This window comes from Gossypium raimondii, chromosome 6 (assembly GCF_025698545.1).
Source record: "Gossypium raimondii isolate GPD5lz chromosome 6, ASM2569854v1, whole genome shotgun sequence".
NCBI classification, from domain to species: Eukaryota; Viridiplantae; Streptophyta; class Magnoliopsida; order Malvales; family Malvaceae; genus Gossypium; species Gossypium raimondii.
The window spans coordinates 2331892-2353595 of record NC_068570.1 but is presented as its reverse complement, the minus strand read 5'-3'; the positions used below and the strand labels follow the sequence as shown (position 1 = coordinate 2353595).

At 29.9% G+C, this 21704-nt stretch overlaps 1 protein-coding gene and 1 long non-coding RNA gene across 3 annotated transcripts; both read right to left on the bottom strand.

The window, feature by feature from the left end:
• Nucleotides 1-1051: 1051 nt before the first annotated feature.
• On the bottom strand, nt 1052-4520 carry LOC105773737 (transcription factor bHLH74). Of its 2 annotated transcripts, XM_012595836.2 has the most exons (9): nt 4077-4520; nt 2916-3696; nt 2605-2838; nt 2454-2519; nt 2300-2368; nt 1966-2037; nt 1735-1881; nt 1563-1644; nt 1052-1477 (listed from the first exon to the last, which is right to left on the bottom strand). In XM_012595836.2, the coding sequence occupies exons 2-9, from the start codon at nt 3462-3464 to the stop codon at nt 1455-1457; spliced, it is 1242 nt and encodes a 413-aa protein (XP_012451290.1). In that variant the 5' UTR covers nt 3465-3696; nt 4077-4520; the 3' UTR covers nt 1052-1454. The 2 variants fall into 2 exon arrangements, with proteins under 2 accessions (XP_012451290.1, XP_012451289.1); XM_012595835.2 differs by having other exon boundaries at nt 2916-4520.
• Nucleotides 4521-14273: 9753 nt separating this feature from the next.
• LOC128041843 (uncharacterized) lies at nt 14274-20919 on the bottom strand. The gene is made up of 2 exons (XR_008196751.1): nt 20808-20919; nt 14274-14589 (listed from the first exon to the last, which is right to left on the bottom strand). It is a non-coding gene; the product is annotated as an uncharacterized LOC128041843 (long non-coding RNA).
• Between the last annotated feature and the right edge of the window lie 785 nt (nt 20920-21704).

Here is a 21704-nt window from a genome sequence, read left to right as displayed (position 1 = left end):
TCATTAAGCTCAATACTAATACGTATTTACCATTTAACTCAACGTTTATCGATTATACCATTCATTAACACATTTATGAAATTCTTAAGTTTGCAATGAAAATATTACTTTAGCTTAAATAACAACATCAACTCAACTCATCATCCTGGTATAAATTCACTACTACTTATCCATTTATTATAATTCTTTTGGGCCTATTTGTCACTTACCATCCTTAATCAAATTAGGAAACGGTTATGGAAAATTGAGTACTTCACTTCCACTTTGCCATAGTATAACTATGGTCTTACGTATGATCACTTAGCACTTTCCGAAGCCATAGCCTTGCCATGGTCTTACAGGGGTCACATTTATCACTTGTCACTTGTCCCTGATCAGATAAGTGTAGCTAAAGCTACCACTCATCACTTGTCACTGATCAGATAAGTGTAACTAAAACAATCACTCATCACTTGTCACTGATCAGATAACAATGAGTTTTCTAAGATAACAAGTTTCTTTTTTAATTCATGATTTTCTTTTTTAAAATGAATCACACTTTATTTTGATAGCTTCCAAATTATTTTTTAAATTAATTTGGCTTTTAAAATCCTTCATTTTTTTAAAAAGAACATCATTTTCTTGTGCGTCTCAAATTCTAAAGCTAACTCTTGAAACACATCAAACCTTGAACTTAGAGAACTGTTGAAGGCTATAGACCTCGATTGAGAACACTTCAGAGTGCCTAAACAAACAAAACCAAGAAAATTGAAGAATTTGCCCACGATTGAACTCGACCCTATGACTTATGGTATACAGGTCATTTATGGAGCTTAAGTAATAACATTCTTCCCCATAAATGACTTTTATGCCATATGTCATGGAATCGGGTCCAACTATACACAAATTCTTCAATCTTATTGGTTCCCTATTCAAGCATTCCGAAATACCCTGAACTGGTTGAAGACCCCTTTTTTTTCATTATTATTGCGAGTTCTGAAATGAGCCTTTTAAGTTTTGGATAAATTTAAAGTCCCATCCATGTCTCTCGTAATCAGATTCAACCATAGCATTATCCAATGGACTAACCAAAAACATGTTTGGTTACCAAGAAAATTTGCAGAGGAAAAATGAACTTGTTTACAAGAAAATTTTCTTAAAACAATTACCCAAGCTTTCAAAAACAACCATCAAACCCCCTACAAAATACCAATTACCAAAACAAAAAAAATTCCAACATCCGATATACATCATCTGTAATTCCGACATTTCATCTTTCCCTTGTCTAAAAATTAGGAAAATAACTTTTAACAGTTAAAAAAAAAAAAAACCCACCTATACACCTGAACAATTTTTTTGTTCTTCAATTCGCTTTTCCCATATAAGTTTAAAATCTGCAGTCAACTTGAAAACATTTCAATGCTTGGTTAGAAGGAATTAAGCCTTTTTTTTCTTATTTGAACTTCTTCGATATATCAAAGCCCCGGTTTTAACCGACCTGAAAATGATCCGAACTTGAAGTTAAAAACATGGAAAACCAATATAACAAAAATATAACTACAATGCTTGAATGAATGAGATACCAATTGGTCCCAAACTGTCCATGGCTGAACTTGAGTCGAATCCCATTTGAAAAAGATTTTGAAGCTCATTGTCTAGTACAGTCTGTAAGAAAACCGGAATTCGTTTGGATAAAAAATGTTTCGATGAAGAACAGGCGAGAAAGGAAATGACTTTGATCCTTATATTGATTACCTGAGGTGGAAAGGGAGGGAATTGCGGATTTGTGTTTGGGATGCCCGAGATTGTTCCGGGAAAGATACCGGAGGAGAAAGGGTGAGACAAGTTTATCCCGGGATTGAACCCGACAACTGCTGCATTTCCGCCTCGCGAATGAAGAATCTATTACAGGAGAGAGAGTAAGGATTCATAATCATTATTGATGGTATATATAATTTCTCAATTGTATTCGAAGAATTAACTTACCTCTTTTGATAGAATTCTCTCTAAATCGATGTTCAGCTCCGGGTTGACAGTGGCAAGTTTCATTGACAAAAACTACAAAGAAGAAGAAAGGGAATAAATCATCGAAATATTCGGTCCTAAACATCATACTGCAAAAAACTGCAATACAACATTTCCAAGGGAGGTGCTCGTAGTTAGTTACTGGCCTAAGCCAAGGATTTTACCGAGGAAAGAAAGACAGTCCGATTATTCAAATGAAGCAAATTTCCCTACTATACTTCTAGATTCGAAGTTTTTGTATAGTTCCTTAATTGTATTACTGTAAAACGAAAAAAAACTGGTCGTGGCTTCGTACCTCAACCTGTTGTTGCAGTGACTGGACATAGTTGATTATCTCATCAAGCATTACAGCTTTCCCAGTAATCTAAAACAACAAAACCGAATCAAATAATCTATTGTTATCATTTTAAGTAAAGAGTCTATTATGAAACCATGATTGGTCTAGTTACCTTATTGCATCCCGGTACAAGTTCTTGAAGCAATTTCATCCTCTCACTTATCTTTTCCCTTCTCACCTACAATCGGAAATATTTCTGGATTCAATACGAAGCTAAAAACACAAAAAAATATCATACATTCGATATGAAAACAATAAGTCACCCTTTCTGCCAAGCTGTGACTGTTTGTAGCCTGGCCCCTTCGAGCTCTAACATGGATGTAATTTTCTTTAGGAGCTTCTCCGGTTTGAGAACTGTCTTTAGCTTGTTTCACAACTTGTTTACCGCGTGAATTAGCAGTTGCATTTTGTTCGGTTTTCTGTTTCTTGGAATCATGTTCTTTCTGAACATCACAGCTTTCTCCTGAAGGATCCTTTTTCAGCTCTTCATCAGCATTCTAATACAAATAACAAAGTCGATTATAATCATGCTCAGAAAATTTCAAAACTATTGCGATTCAATCAAACAATATACCTGGTTTGCTTCATGAACTCGTTTTCGACACTTCCTATTCGGTGAAGCACCAACAACACCCTCCTCTGAAATTTGACGATCATCACGAGATTGCGTACTATTTGTCGAAGCCCTTTCAATGCCACCCTCATGATTCATAGCATAACCCTGGGTACAATGTGGTAAGCTCATCGGACCAACCATTTCCGACAAATTCCCACAACCAAATCCTTGGATCTTCGGAACCAACTCAACGAAACTCGGATCGGATTGATACTGGGAAAAATGGGAAGTCCCACAAATACCCTGATTCTCCATTAGGAGAGGGTAATGAGAATTGGCAAATCCACTATGAGAAACCATTGAAGAACCACCTCCAAGGCTTTCACTTTGATTCAACGAAACGATCGGATCCCAACCGGAACCAAAGAAAGGATCCGATGAATTCGAAGACTTGGTATTATACATCGAACTCAATGCCATTCCATCAACTTTGTCACACAAAGGGTTGTTAGTATTCATAAGGCTATGGTGTTTAAACCCTAAATCCTCATTACCATCACTAGCCATAGCTCTAAGTTCCAACCCTAACAACACCCGCAAATTCTAAGCTAACCTAGACCTGAACCAAGTTGCTTTGACCAAGGAAAACAAAATATAATGTTGGTAGCTTTATAGAACTAAGAGGATGTTAAAGTAAAAAAGGACCAAATCCAATGCATCAGCCATGGAATCTCACAGGGACTAAATTGTTTACCTCTTCTCTTTCAAAAGTTCCCCCCAAGGATCAAAATCTACTCTTCTGTAAGACAAACAAAAAAAGATTGAATTTTTAAAAAACCAGATCCTAGATAAAGACCAATGCTTTACGAAGATCAAACTAAGGTAAAAACAACCTAAAAAAATGAGAAAATACAAGAAACCCAGATTCTAAATTTGATGATAATATCATAAATGAATGAATTTTACAAGAACTAGTACAAAGATGATGAGAGCAAAGTAAATCAAGACCCTAAAACACTCTCCAATAACAAAGAAAAGGGAAAAAAAACCCCTTTTTTGAGAGACTATTATCAAAGCATCCAATTTTTTTCCCCTAACTTTGAATTATGCAAGAACTGAAATGAGGGGGGCAGAGTCTAAATTCATAGTTCCCCTAAATTGGGTATTTTTTATGGTTACCTCTAAAAGCATCAAATGTTTGCTAAGCTTAAAATTCCACCTGAGGGAAACCAAATTCACCAACTTGGCACTTGTACCAAACAAAGCATCAAATTCCAACCTTTAATATATATATATATATATATAAAGAGAACCTATAAGGCTAGAGAGAGAGAAAGCATATAAGAGAGACTGTGTGTTTTGATGTAAGAAAGATTAAAGATTGGAACTTTGCTTGTTTTTAAAAGACATACTAACTACTGCACTCAACTGCTCTTTGTTCCTAAATTATTACAGAGCCTAAGCTACTTTTTTTGCCTTTGCTAAATTTTTTATCTTTTGATTTATTTATAAGTGTTTTTTTTTCCCCTTTTTCCAATATTTAAACAATATTTAACTTAGATGCCATTGGAGATGTTCTTCTCTTCAAGGCCAAGCTAGCTTTGCTTCCTTCTTTGATCATTTTACTTTATTTATTTTTTTCCCATTACTGACACATTTTGCCAACTATTCTAAGACAGTCTTCTCTTTGCTGTTACTCACTTGTTTCTCTCTCATTGCCAACTAACCCCCTCTTCATTTCTTTTCATAATTTTTAGTAATATTTTTAAAAAATCACATCAATACAATGTAAAAATACAACACTATGATTGTAGTTGGTATTATTTGTATTACATTAATTAAAAAATATGATTTCGTATTATCGAAGTAATAGTGAAAATTAGATTTAAAAAATCAAGTTTTTTACTAGTAGATTAATTTTGTTTGATTCGTTTAACTATAATGTAAGATTTAGTTTTTATTCGACAAAATATAAAACTATTTAAAATTACAATTTACTAATTTTATTATTGAATTATATTGAGAGTGAAAGTTAAGTCTGAAAATATAAAAAATATAAATAGACAAAATGTTAAGTTTTTAACTAATAATAGACAAAACTCATTTTATAAATAAATATAATTAAATGTTGCTTGTGAGAATATATAAAATAAATAAATAAAAAGGTTAATTTATGATTAATATTTATTATATTATATTTTGATTTAACGAAAATGAACTAAAGTAGTTAAAAATGAGGTAAAGAAATATGCAATATTAAGATTGCTTCAATAAAGTAAGTAATAGATAAAATTTTTATCGAACATTCATTTAGATCAGATTACTCCTCTCCTTATTTCTCTTATTTCGATATTGTATAAAAAAAAATCACTCCAGTTATGACTTATTTTTTTGACATCTAAATATCACAAGTTTAATTTTTTTCTCATAAAAAAATCAACTCAATCAAAAATCATTAAATCAAGCATATAATAACTCATAATAAAATCTTATACTTGATAACATAATGTAATTTGATCTAAATGGCTCTTAATTATACATGATTTTCCATGGACCATCCCCTTGGCCCTTGCTCATCATTTGATTCACATTGATTATCAATCATCCCCCACAAAACCCTCCCTTTTAACATAACCCAATTTCATATTCATCGACTTCTAAAAAAATCATTTAATTATTCTAAAGTTTTTATTTAAGTAATTGGATTGTTAAATTTCCTTTAACAAGTTTAATTAGTGAGCTCTAAGTAAAGATTCAACGATCGATTTAGTAGATCAATACCCATCGACAAAGTAGAAGAACATGTCTTAGATCTAAGTGAATCTGACTTTCTATGCCAAAGATTAAAACAGAAAATTGTTTAGATTTTAGTTCATAGATTCCTACCATTCAAAAATGTTTCAAAAAAAATCTGAACTATAAGAAAAGAGAACGAGAGTTTCCGATTGGTGTATATGGTGCGAATAGAGAAAATCATACAATAACAATTTTAACAACCCAGCGACTCAAACAAAAAATTTCGAAATGACCATTTTATAATTTTTTGAAGTTAAGTAACTAAAATATAAAATTACTATCAATTCAATGACCTTGGGTGGAATTTACCCATTCTGAATTTGTGATTGATGGGGATTGAATGGAGGTGATGAAGTCAGCAATATGACAGGTGTGTGTAGTGATTGGACAAGTCACAGAAAGAAGACAGTAAACCTAGAAGCAGAATATGATTTTCCCATAACACAACCTTTTTATTAAATAATAGATTAAATTGAATTGAATTAAGAAGAAGAGGTGCAGCAGAAAATCAATCTTTTCTTTTTGAGGAACATAAGGAATAATGGAATCTAATCATGAAATAAAATTTACCTTGTAAGTTGTCTGTGGTAAGGGTTTTCCAGCTGGAGGGGTGCCCTTATTCACAAAAAAGCCACCCTAAAACTCTTGGTCAAATCCTATTATTTTTTGGTCAACTTAAACTCTTGGTTGTTATCTTGCTGGATTTATTTCATATTTCATATTATTTATTTTATTGGCGAAATCAACGGCTTACTTAGCTTAGATTCTGTTAAATTTGAGTTAGTTGTGAACAGTGATAGCAAAGAGGTTGGATCCGTGTTTCTTCGGACGATATTGTTGAAAAGAATAATTATAAACCCTAAATATTTATATAGTATAATAAATAATAAAGATAATTTTTTTTATTTATATATGTTCAAATCTGTTTTGCTTTAAATTATTCATAGATCGGACTAGATCATTAGTAAATATTTAAAATATATATATGTTTATTTACATACATCTTGAAATATTAAAAATTATATTTTAAAAATATTTTTATTATTTAATTTGAATTCGGGTCAAACTAAAACGAGCAAAGTCCTCATAGTATTGCCATGAACTTCAATCTCGATTTCGAAATGTTTTTTTTTAGTCCTAGCCCCAACTCATTTTGAAAACTTACATATAATGTTTTATATTATAATGATTTTACAAAACAAAACAAAAATGTATGTTATAAAATATTAATAGAAAGATAGATTGAATTTTAGTTCGTTTGGCATGGGCATTGTTGCCAAAACAAGAGGATGTGGGTTCGAGTGTGCTGAAGCGCATTATCCTCCTATTATGGGTTGAGGAGGGGCTATGGTTAGTTTTAAGTATTGTGTCAAAAAGATGTAATCAAAATAAATAAAAATGTTATATATTAAACCCAAGCCCGACCCTGCCTATCCATATATAAAAAAAATTTAAAAATATAATAAATCAAATACACTAAAAACATTAAAATATTGTAGCAAAATTAACAATAAAACAAGAGTTATATAATATCCAAATAATAACAACAAAATATTAGCAACATAATAATGAAATGACAACAAAACAACTGATTCGGGTTAGGACGGGCCTGTGCAAAAAAATCCTACCCAAGGCCTAGTCTGTTTAGAAAACGGACATTATTTTTTGTCTAAGCCCATTTTTCGGACCTATATTTTTTCCCAAATCTTATACATTATTATCACTGTGAGAGTTGTTGTGACCTTCACATAATAATCCAAGAGCATTCTCATGATGAGTCGATCTGATACACGGTTATCTAATATACACTCAATGTGTTTAACTAGGTATCTCACTCCAATGACATCATCTTGCCATTACTCAATCACATACTAATCTTAATGTATTATTATTACCCGGACCCAAAAACATATACTAGACATAATAATAAAGACATTGTCATTATTTTTAAAATCTTTATTTTTCAGTGAAATTTTTCAATAGCATATTTTGCATTCTGAAAAATAATTCCATAACAACATCATTAAGAGAAAAAAAACATTTTTGAATAAAAAATTCACCTATCTCTTTTGAACATTTTGTATTACAAGTACAATGTAAATATGTGCCCGAGTAGCTATAAATATCAAACTATTAAAATATAAATAAACTGTTCGAATAATTATAAAATAGAACTAAAATATTACAATATAAATGAATTAAGAACCAGCACAATTTAGACTAAAACCTAAACATGATAATCACGCATAATGAGACTTGAAGACCCGCGCATGTAATTATGCACGGTGAATTCAAACTCGAATAATCAAATCCAAAATTTTTACTTTTGACAACTGTACCAATACCTCGTGGTGGAGAATATAATTTTTTTTATATAAGTTTTTATAAAATGGAGATAAATTAAAACCCCCAAGATTTCAATAAAATTTTTCCTTAAGTTGTGGAACGTTTTACACGAGATGTGTTGTGTTTCTTGTGATTGATGGTTTTTCAAATTTGATGTGATATTTTTTCCCATACCGTGTGATGTTCAAAATGGACCCCACTTAATGACTAGGTAGTCAAATATCATATGAGTGTTATGCCACACCTAACTCATCTATGTACCTACTCACACTAAATTATTAAATATTCATAATAAAAATCCAAATTTATTTAATATTTGAAAAATATTTCATAAAATTTTACAAATAGGGTTAAGACCCACATCCTTTTAATATATTAAAAGTAAATAATAATTTTAAGAAAAAATTGAGAGTATTTAAATTAATTCATAAAATTAAATTTGTCACTTATAATGTATTAAATATTATATGAACAATTAATTAATTTTAAAATAAAATTAGGAATAAGCTCACTTAATATGCGTAGGTAAAATAACTCATAAATGTTATCAAATCGTTCGTTAAAAATAAAAAAATTTAACATTTATTATAATAATTATATAATAAGAATTTTTACCTCAAATTGTGACATATTAATTGGGTATTCATCTTATCACAACTTACATGTACATCTATATTAGTTAACTTAATCCAATTAGGCAACATAGATATACTTGGTTTAATTGGTGCATACAATTGTCTATAATTTCCCTCAAATCAAAGTTCAATATAATCTTAGAGGAGAGCTTCGAATGGGAACTGGGGGAATTGAGCCTTGAATTATACTTGCGGTGATGTGCTGGATGTCGTGAAAAAATAAAAATAATATGTTTTCCAACTTGAGATTAGCAAAGTGGAGGATACGGTAAGAGCTGCTGAGTGCTTTGCCCTGAATGTTTGTGAAATAAATCGCAACAGGGATGCTTCTGAAAATTCAAGGCTTGGAATGGCTAAACGGCGACCACCTAATCTTTGATGGATCAAAATTAATACAGATGGAGCGGCAAACACAGATGGGAACTAGTTGGCTGCTGGGGGTGTTTGACGAGATTTTTCTGAGAATTGGGTTGAAGGTTTTTAAAGGTTTATTGAAAGGGGATCGACTGTAAACTCAGAGTTGTGGGTGATCCTTCATGGTCTTGAAATAGCACAGAACAGAGGCTATAATAAGGTAATTATCGAAATTGATTGTATGATGGTAGTTGAGATGATTAAGGAGGGTTTGGGGAGTATGCCTTCAACGACTATCGTCGGGAAAATAAAGACAATATATCGACAATTTGCGGCTGTCAAATTCCAATTTGCGAATTGGGAAGGAATCATGATTGCCGACTGATTAGCAAGAAATTGTCCCTCAAGTGAAGTGAATTTAGTTACGATCGATATAGGAAATTACTTTTAGAAGATAAATTAGGAGATATCCATATAAAAATGAATTGAACTAAGGCAATGTGATGCTTTCTCTTATTTATAATAAAATAATAAATAATAGTAAAATAACTTTTACTATAATTTTAATATAATAAAAGATATTTGTATTTTTAAAATAGGTTAAATAATTTTTTAAAACTATTTAATATCTAAATATCTAATTAATGAAATTATTTTAAGAAAATTAGATTTCATATTTATAAGCGTGTAAATCTTATTTTCAAAATAAATTCATTTAATAAAAATATTTCAATAAAATAAAAATACTTAAAATGGTAAAATTTGTTGTAAAATGAACAATACAGGATAGTTTATTTAAGTGTTGATTTTTTTCTGAATTTTACAAATACTAAATTTATATTAAAAATTTTTATATTAATAAACATTAATTACTAAAAGTAATTATGTTGTTAGAAAATGTAAATGTAAATTTAAATTATTTATTTCTTAAATTTAATCTTATTAATAAAATATTTTATTTTGTATAGTTTTGAATAAAAGTTAAATATAATAAGTTTTCACTTGTTAAAAAAAAGAGATACTTTATTTCACATATATAATTTTAAAATAAAATCAATTTAACATCTTATTCAATTTTTATTACAAATATTTTATTTTTATAAATTTTGTATTAAATAAAAATCTATTTACCTTTTAATAAAGAAAAGAAATAAATGGCAAGAAAATGTGTTTTTTTCCATAAATATAAGTACTTATGCTTATTTTGACTTTACATCCTTAAAGAATGTAAAATGTGAAAATCATTTTAATTGAGTACCTTCAAATTTCGCGCTCCATCACCTTAATATATAAATTCGATCTAAAGGATAAAATTTAGCCTAATGACACGAGCATTATATTGTAGGCATGAGAGTATAGATATAAAATGGTCTCAAACAATCCCATTTTTCTTCTCCAATTATAAAAAAGAAAAATTAAGAGAGAAATTTTAAGTAGACAAAGGAAACCACTATTATTATTTAAAAGATGATTTTAAAATTAATATTTTAAATATCAATTTCTAATTATTGTGACGTTTTTTATATATTTTAGAATTATTTTAATAAAAGTTATTCTCCATTTAAATTAGATAGATTATATGTAATAAATATATTTATTAAAATTTTATATAAAAGTTAAATGAATTTTTAGTTGAGATGGTAAAATTTATCATGATATATTTTAATGATATTATATAAAAGATGAAAACATCCTCGTAATAATATAATTTACTTCATATATGAAAGGATATTTTAGTAATTTTTTAACTGAATTGGTCGTTGATTGACTCATGATACCAAGCTCAGTTAGAGGCTTAATACAAGTATAGATGATGGTATATCATATGCTTATTTTAAAAGAGTGGTATTAGGAATTGTTATAACAAATTAGTTATATATGGTGTAGAACAGTGCAACTGTGGTGATTCACACCGTTGAGGGTGCGGAGAGACACAAAAATAAGGTAGTTCACATTGTAGGTGGTGCGGAGAGCCATTAGGGATGAAAGATTAGAGGTGCTGTGGCAGTATCTTGGCAAACTGTTGACTTAAAGGGTTGATATTGTATCTTCTTACGAATCTTCTTTTACATTGTGCTGATAGGGGACATTTATAGAGGGAGATTAGCTTAGCCTGAATCTTAACCGTTACACTCCTTATCTCTTAAATACAAAGAGTAAAGTAGTAGATGTCAACTTAATGGCAGTATTGAAGTTGACTTGAGAAAAATACTCGTCAAATAATCACCGATTTTAAAAATTTATTATAAAATTTATAAATAATTACACAATACATTATTCAATTATAAAATTATTATAAATATGATAATACAAAAAATAATATCTATGAAAGAGTTGTAAATACACAAAAAAACATCAAATCCCAATTTCATGTGAAAATGAAAGTAAAAGCACCCAATCCCATTGCCAATTAAGAAAACAGATCCCCGGCCATCACGCGTGCGGCAAGCGCCGATCGCACCCTCCTTGGCCCAATCCTTTCCTTACATCCCTTATGGTCCACATGATGTGGTCCTTCCTTGATTAGCAATTATTTGATGGGATACCTTAATAATCTATTTGCGATTTTGCCTCCTCCACCCCATTCTTTTTTCAATAAATCAAATTACATCCAGAGTCATTAAATTATTAGTAAATTTATATTTTGATCACTCAATTTCAAAAAATTATAAAATGATCATCGAGCTATTAAAAAGTTTTCATTTAAATTACTAGGTCGTTAAGTTTTTCTTTTTTCTTTTAAGTTCAGCTAGTGAACTCTAAGTGACGATTCGACGACCACTATGGTAGATCAATACCCATCGATGAGTAGAAAAACATATCTTAGATTCAAGTTGATCTAACAGTCAGTGTCGTAGATCGAATAAGAAAGTTGTTTGGATTTTGAACTTTGGTTTACAGATTAATGACGTTCAGAGTTGTTTTATAAAAAAAATCTAAATTGTAGAAGAGAGAGGAAAAGAGCTTTCAGTTGGTTCAGGTGGTGCGAACAGAGCATATCATACAACAACAATTTTAACAACCCAGTGACTTAAATAAAAAATTTCAAATGGTTTAATAGCCATTTTATATCTTTTTAAAGTTAAGTGATCAAAACGTAAACTTACTAAAAGCTTAGTGACCTTAAGTGTATAGTTTACCCTAATGTTAACTCATTTTGAAAAAAAAAATCATATTATATAACTTTGATTCACCTAATAGACCAAATTAGACCTTTCAATTGGGCAGATTCAATTGATTACAAGCATGTGAATTTGAATTATTATGGGTTCATATTATTTTAGTTTCAAGTCATTCAGATTTACTAGTCACGTATTTTAGAATAGATCGTTTTAGGTTTTTACCGTTCTAATTTGATACTCGAGTTTGAATCATTTCGAATTTAGATTAAGTATTTTAAAATTATTCTTTAGATCAAATTCGGATTTTTGTTAAATAAATTTGTGCTTTTGTTTTAAAAAGTTCATAACCATGCCGGAGCTGCCTACTCCTCACTCCTTTTGGGCCACTAAGATTTATACTTTCAAAGAAGCTTTTTTTAAGACTTTCTTTTTCCTCTCTTCTTTACACAAAGTTGCCACAAAACCTTCCTTTTTGCTTCCCAATTATACAAACCCCGAAAATAAATCCTCGGTTTTTTCTACTATAAAATATATATGAATAAAATAGGTCCCTGTATTCCTTTTAAATTTAGAATTTAGTCCTTGTATTTTTATTTTCAGAATTTAATTCCTTTACTTTTAGATTTTGAAATTCGGTTTAATTGTTAACATTGTTAAAAAATTCGCTTTAATATGTTGGTGTAGCATTTTGAAATAACAAAAAATACTCACTTAGTAGCGTTGTAATGAATCTGAAATTAAAAAAAATAGTGTTTAACAATTGGACCTGAATTTTAAAATATGAAAAGTAAATAACTGGAATTCTGAAAATAAAAGCATTAAGGACTAAATTCCAAATCTGGAAAGAATTGAAAGACCTATGGCAAATTTTAACATATATATTAGTGGAACAATTTGATGGCGGTAGAAATCATGAAAAACACTACAAGTCATCATGATTAAAACATAGGTAACGAAATTATAACTACGTGACTAATAATTAAAAGTATTTCAATTAAGGCATAATGATTTTTTGGCCCTCTAGTTTTATAAAAAAGTTATTTTAGCCCTTTATTTAATTGTTTGTCTCTTTTAGCTCTTGAATTTGTATTTTTTGTCAAATTACCCCAGAATGGATGAAAAAGTTAGCATTTGTTAACTTTGTTGATGTGGCATACACGTGGACTTCCACGTATATGACATGTCAGCCTTTAATTAAAATTTTAAAAAATTTAAAAATATATTTTTTTTAAATAATTTTAATTTTTTAAAAAGTTTTAATAATTTTTTGAAATTTTAAATTTTTAAAAATTAATTAAATACTGACGCGTCATTCGCGTGTATGCATCGTCAGCAAAGTTAAAAAATGTTGAAAAATAATAATTTTAAAGGCTAAGAAAATGAAAAATTAAATGAAGGACTAAAATAAATATTTTGTAAAGTTGAAGGGTCAAATAAATTATTATCCCTTTAATCAGAAAATAAATCAATTTTGGTTGCATGATGGGATTAAAGAGTAAATAAGTAAAGAATGTGAAATCTCGTACCCCTCCAATCAAAGCTTGAAACAAGCATGCGCATTGGAGGAGCAATCATAATCATATTTCTTTTAATTAATCTTTCCCCCTTTTCAATATTTAAAAGCATCAAAGGCTGCTCTTCAGTTCAGCAAACCTGAATTCAATGAATGGCTAAACAAGTTTTCTCAATCTTGTTTTAGAAGGGTTAATGCATTATTTAGGTCTTGAATCTAATAATTGTTTTCATAATAAACTGGGTAAGAGTTTTCGTATTAGGGTTTAACCCTTTTTGTTTCAAATAAGTCTTTGAACTTGATAATTGTTCTTATATTCGGACCTGAACTAGGTAATTGTCTCCACGCTGAGGCTTGATCTTTTTTGTTTCAAGTTAATACCTAACTGGGTAATTCTTCCTATATTGGGGCTTGAATTGAAGCTTGGCTTTTTTATTATTTCAAGTTAGTCCCTAGACTTGACAAATGTTTTCATATTAAAGTCTGAACTTTTTTTGCCTAAAATTATTAAAGAAATATCATAGACTAATTCAGAATAAGAAAATTCAAGCTCAAATATGGGGATAATTTCCACATTCAAGAACTAACTTGCTCTAAAACAATTACCAAATTCAAACTCTAAATAATAAATAAACTCGATTTAAAACCCAAATTAGTCACAAATTTTAAAAAGGTAAAGGAAATCTGGGGTACTGAACATAATCATAAGCAGGGGTAAAAGAAAGTTGTGTAAAGAAACATAATGATGAGATGAGAAGGTAAAAGAAAGAACAGGTACTTTGGTTTCCTAATGATGGTAATAACAAGCATTGATTTGTAGATGGTCTTCCCTTACAAGGAAAAAATTCATTGTCAGAAATAAAATCCCACCATGGATATGCCAAGCTTTTTAAGCTTTGATGGGTCTCTCATGGAATCCAGATAACCTGAACAAAAAAAAACATCATCAGTTTCGTTCTGATAATTTTGCAGGTTTTTTCAACTTATAAGTTGATAAAGAGAGATTTCTGCACCTTTTGTACTTCAAATCTTTCAATGTCCTTGTAGCCATTTTAACGAGGCTAAAAACTATAGCTACAAATTAAAAACAAGATGATTTTGGAGACAAAATTTTATCTTAGGGACACTTGAAAGCTTCAATTTATTGCTTTTCTAGCATTGGTTTGCAATGTCAAATAGTGCATAATACATAGGGAAAGTTAAAAGAAGAGTGATGGTATTAGTCATTGACAATGTTATGGAGTGATGTTCATTCAATATTTTTGCATGTTTGCCTCTTCATAATTAAATTAGTAATATGCAAAACTAGTAGCTTTTTTTGTTTTGTTTAATATTATGGTTAGGTTACCATAAAAAAAAAGAGAGTAAATGGATCAATAAGTGGTGGGTGTACTGATAATGTAAATTATACTCTCAAAACGAGAATATAAGTTCAAATCTTGAAAATAATATTGTTTAGAGGAGCATCTACAAACCCTAAATATAGACTGTAAAATAGACATGAATAATACATGAAAAAAAAAGTAAATGCAGAGTAAGGATGATAATGGACAATGATGCCTCCCCACTTAAAAAAATTGGAAAGTAAGATTGAAGCTTGATGTTTGTTATGATCTTCACAAGATTAAATATTGCTTGCTCTATTACTAAACTAGGTAGATTTATTAATGATTCAGATATGGATCAACTGAAAAGCAATAAGAAGGGTATTCAAATATTTGAGATATACTTTAGATTATAGACTTCAATATACAAGATAACTTGTAGTCTTCAAAGGTTATAATGATGCAAATTGGATATCGATATTAAAGATTTAGTGTAATACCCCAAAAATTTTTACAAGAAGGAAAGTAAGATAATATATCCGATATAGTAAAATAAGGAAATAAAGTGATAAAAAGGGTAATTTTGAGTTATGTCAACATTGGGAAGTATGTTATGACATATTAATTCAAGAAAGGATTAAATCGCAAAAGTGAGAAAAGTTTTGTTGCCCAAGAGTAAATACTTAAAATTTGAGGGGTTAAAGTGTAAATATGAAAATGTTGAAGGACCAAAGGTGTAAATATTTTAAGGGTGGAATGATCTAGAAATTAAGGAAAATGGATGGATTAGGACCAAATTGAAAAAGTTGAAGAATTTTGAAGGACTAAATCACAATTTTACCAAATTAAGTGATGACTCAAGGATGAAATTTTAAAAGATTATGAAGGGAAAAATGGTCAATTAGAGAGAGAGAGAACTCTAGAAGGTAATGATGATGTTGGTGATATTTTTATTAATTAATTAGATAAATATTATTTAATTAATATTTTATTAAGATTTTTAGTATTATTTTATTATTAAATGATTAATATAAAAGGGAGGAAAGATGAAGAGAATTCATCATCTTTTCCATGCAACCAACGTGAGAAGAGAGGAAAAGAAAGAAAATTTTCTTTCTTTACAATTTGGTCCTTTTACCAAAAATTTACTATTTTCACTTAGAAATCAAAAGAATTTCCATAGCTTCCAAGAGAGAAAAATAATAAGGAGACAATGGGGAGCTAGAATATCAAGTTAGATTCAAGAAATAGAAGCTGGAGAAGAGAGAAAATCAAGTTAAAGATTGAAATCAATAGCACAAGGTAAAAACATCAAGATTTCAATATATTTTGAGTTTGATATTATTGAAAAGTAGGAAATTAATGTTATAGTAGATTTTTCTTATATAAAGTCTTGTGTTCTTGATATATTAGTGAAGGAAATAAGTGAAAGTGATGAGAAATATTATAGAGAAAGGGAATAAGGGAGTTATAAACTTAGTAATCAACATCATGCACTAAAACAGTTTTGGATAGCAGCAGTAGGTTAACTTTGGAAAATCACTATAAATCGTGGAAATCGAATTAGAGGATGAACAAAATATGGAATTAAATATTATTGAGTCTAGTTTATCATAGAAGAAACTTTGTAAGTAATGGAATTTTAAATCATGAGATATAATAAATTTTGTGAGACAAGGTCAGAATCAATTTGGGTTCCCTGTTCTAACTTTGGAAAATCATAAAAATTGAATAAAAATAATTAGAGGATTAAATTTAGATGTTTAAAATATTGAATGAGTATATTTTCAATAGAAACAAACGATAACATCATCCAATTCCTTATAAAGAGATAATTAATTTTTAGTGAAGAGGGGTTGGAACTGTCAAATAGTGAAATAGGGAAACTTTAAAGAATAAACTGTACTTATTGGTTAAAACAAAATTCTGAAAATTTTATGGTAAGAATATATGTGAGTATAGTTTCAGATAAAATTTACGGAGCTTAATTCAGAGTTTTGTAGCTTAAGATATAATTAATTTAGTGACTATGACTCAAGTGAACAACTTGTTATGAGTAAACAAGTAAATAGTGGTATTATGTATATATCAAGGATGTAGAATGGAGTGGAGGAGGAGGAAAATATATGTGAATATTCAGCTAATATGAATTTATTTTAAAATAGCTAATTTACATGTTTTAGATTTGGGGACTAAATTGAATAAAAGTGAAATTTTAAGGATAATTTTGTAAAATATAAAAGACCAAATTGCATGAAATGAATTGTTTTATTATAAATTGAATGAAATATTAATTTAGAAAAATATTGGGTGGAAATTCGAGGAAAATAGAAAATTACGAAAATGTCCCTGAATTTTGGTATTTCTTCAATTTAGCCTGGTAAGTTCGTGTAACTTGAATTATATTCTTAAATGCTTGAAATGTTTGTTATTGATGTGAATATGATTTGAATGTTCATTGTATGAAAATTGATGAAATATTGATATATTTGATAAAAAAGGGAAGAAATCCCAGTTGAATGGAAGGAAAATTTGATGAGTCTCTGAAAAGGAATTGACGGTAAAAAGGATCTAGCCCGGACGGGTGATCCTATCCTTGTAACACCCCTTACCCGTATCCAACGCCGGAACAGGGTATGAGGCATTACTAGAACACTTATACATGTAAACCTATTAAACCGAGTTACAAAATTTCATTCAAATTTAAAACTTTCAAAATTATTAACATGCTTTTATAACTCTTCACATTATATATATATAATGCAACATTTTCTGCTAACCACACTATCAAATGATGGATTTACTCAATCGAGCTCAATATCAGATGTCAACTTATAATCCAACATTTAACTTCAATTGCACTTTCAGATACTTTTTAAATTAAGGATCGTATTACGGACTTGAGTACATCGTCTGCCCGGTGTCACAATTGGCTTGAATTTTTTTTTTCACAATGCTATAACTCAGTATGGTGTTCTTTATTGAAACACCATACTTACTTTTCACATTTTGCCATGGATCCACCATGGACTTATCCGTCAATTCATCACTGATTGCCGTACATATGTACTCAATCCTGCGTGTCCATTAATTTGAACAAACAATCTCATTTTATTCTTATTTTTACCATAATTATAATTCAACAACATTATACTAATTGATACATTATACCATTCCCACATTAACGATTAATCATAAAAGTTCAGCCATATGAACTTACTTTTCATTAACTTTCCACACTCATTTTCTATGAACATCACACAAGATATAAACAAATCATTCAACCATAGTCGCGAGCTAGTGTATTTAAACATAACTCTTTTTGGGGCTAATCACATAACAAACCATATCAATGCATAACTTATAAATTTAACGTGGCATGGTCTATGTAACTACTTGGCCAAAGCCTAAGCATGTATACCAAATATGTTCACCAAATATACATATAACATAAGCATTATAAGTAGGGATAAGCACAACATTTATTCATGTATCGGGCTTACCAACATGTTTTAATTCATAAACCACTCATGGTCTTACTCCCCAAATCATGTACCAAATAATTTAGCTTTCTTAACACATTTATTTGCTTTTACTATTGCTCACATAAGATTTATAGAGCATAGAGCCTTGTATATAACACCGCATAAAGCCGCTAGGCACCAAGCCCGATACATTTCACCGGCACAAAGCACGCTAGACATAAAGTCGATATAATTCACCGCACAAAGCACGCTAGGCATAAAGCCCGATATAATTCACCGCACAAAGCTCATAGGCATAAAGCCCGAACTTACAAAATCAGTCTTTCACATAATTCACATCTAATTTAAATCATTCTCAAATATAATCAAATCACAATATTACATTCGCACTAGCTTATATAACTTCAAATAATTAATTTCATACATTTTATTGTCCTCCTCCTCCTCTCCATTCCACATCCTTTACGTAGAAAACATGCTTAAATAGTATTATACATAATTTCACTATTCACTTATATTAAAATTTAAAGCTCTCTATTTGAGTCAGAGTCACTAAATCATATTCATCCGGAGCTACAGAGCTCCAAATTAAGATCTATAAATTTTCTCATATGATTTCACTGTAATATAAATTTAATCACACATAAATTTTAAGGTTTTCTTAATTTCCAGCAAGCTGTCTTTCTGTGTCATAGACGCTAATTTATTTTTATCTGGAGCTACAAGGCTCCAAATTAAGTTCCGTAAATTTTCCCTGAAACTAAACTCATATAACTTCTTACCATAAAATTTCCAGAATTTTTGGTTTAGCCAATTAGTACAGTTTATTCATTCAATTTACCCCTGTTTTGCTGTCCAACAGTTCTGACACTTCTTCACAACGAATCAATTTTCTCCTCATACAAAATTCATATGATGTTCTCGTTTATTTCACTTGAAAATAGATGTATTAAGGATTTCAAACATATAAATTATACTCCATAATTATTTTTGTACAATGTTTACTGATTTTTCAAAGTTGGAACAGGGGATTCTGAAACTCATTCTGACCGTGTTTCACCAAAATTCAAATATCTCATAATTCACACTTCTTTTGCTTACTCTGTTTCTTTTATAGAAAAATAGACTCATTAATCTTTAATTTCATATCTCACCCAGACTTTAATTCAATTTCTACTATTTTTGGTGATTTTTCAAAGTGATACTAGTGCTGCTGCCCACAACTGTTTTAAGGTCAGTTTCACTCATTCAATAATTATTTGTGTTCACTTTCATTTATATACATTTACACCAAAGCATATTATATCTTGGCACATAACAATCAAGTGATCATAGACACACCTTACTTGTAATATTAGGGATGTTCGGATATCTCGTACACCTGGTAGGACGCCAATGCCATATCCCGATATGGTCTTACATGGGATCACATATCGGTGCGATGTCAGTAATGAAGTTGCACAATTAGTGCTAACCAAATTACTCTCGTATCGTATACACTTAGTGCCCGTTATTCAACATCATTATTATAATTCCGCACACTTAGTGCCTATTATTCAACATCATCATTTTAATTTTACACACTTAGTGCCATTCATATAGCCGTAGCTATTCCATACTCGCACACTTAGTGCTAAATATTGATAAATCACATTCATGTCTATTTCTACTTTCCGAACTAAAATACATTCAGCTATATATATATTTATCATATTTCCATTTCAGCATATATAACTAACATTTATTCAGAAATTTTAATATCTAATTGCTTATAAACTTACTTCGGATGTCGTCGACTAATTGATCGGCTACTCAACTACTTTCGATTTTCCCCGATCTAAATCTCATTTCTTGTTTTCTTGATCTTAACATATTCAAATAAATCTCATTTTAACATATTTTCATTCAATTTAGTCTAATAAAGCATAAATGGGCAAATTACATTTTTACCCCTAATATTTCGCACTTTCACAATTTAGTCCTTATTCCACAAAACACAAAATATACAAAATTTGGCCACACTCCTTAAGGGCCGAATCTTCCTAGTACCCATATAAGTCCATACATTTCATTTATTTCACCTTTGAGTCCTTCAAAAATTTATTTTTGTAATTTAGCCATAATTACTCAAAATCACCAAAAACTTCAACACAAAACATATTAGTCTTTAACATATCTTTCATTTTTCATCAACAACTATCAAAAAGCTCAAGCACTCATCAATGGCAAAGCACAAAATCATCATCAATTCACAAAATTGAAACATGGGTTTTAAAGAACACAAAGCAACGATATCAAAAACGTAAAATTATCAAAACCGAACAAAAGACTAACCTTAATCTAACTCCCAATGGCCGAACCTTAGCCAAGCTTTTCTCTTTTTCTTCTTTCTCCAGTTTCGACAGTGGAGAAGATGATATGATAGTGGCTTCCTTTCTTTTCTTTTCTTTTTATCACCTAATAATATATTATACCTTATTATAACATATATATTATTTTAATAATATAAGAAAACCATATACATCACCTAATGCCGTCCACTAACTTGGAAAATGGCTTAATTGCCACATAGAACCTCCAATTTATAAAGACAAAAACAATTAAGCACTTTTATATTTAACCCTCAAATTTTCACTTTACTTAATTTAGTCATTTTCTCAAATTAAGCATACAACAGAAAATTATTTCACTAAACTTTCACATATATAATTTCACACATATTTAACACGAAAATAATATTAAAATATTTTTAGACTCGGATTCGTGGTCTCGAAACCACTTTGTCCGATTAGGGTCAAAATTGGGCTGTTACAATCCTGATATAGCCCTCCCAAAGAATATGTGGAAAATAGATTTAGCCTGGACATGTAATCTGAATTAGGGTCTAAATTTAGCCTGGACTGGTAATTCAGATCTAAGCTCATTAGAGTAATTGTCATTGCAGGGGATTTAGCCTGGACTGGTAATCCCGACAATACTCTATGAGTTTATAGGGGCTTTAGCCTGGACTGGTAATCCCGCTGTAAGGATAAGGTTCGCGGGAGTGTGCTATCTGAAATGAAAATGTGCAAGGGTAATAGAAAACATGAAATTGAATTATTATTAGAAATATATTATCGAATTTAATACCCAGTTTGGATTGAACGTGGGATTGTCTGTGCCAAAGGATGAATTGACGGATAAGACCATAACTGGGTTATGGTATTACAAATGTAAATGAAGAATTGACGG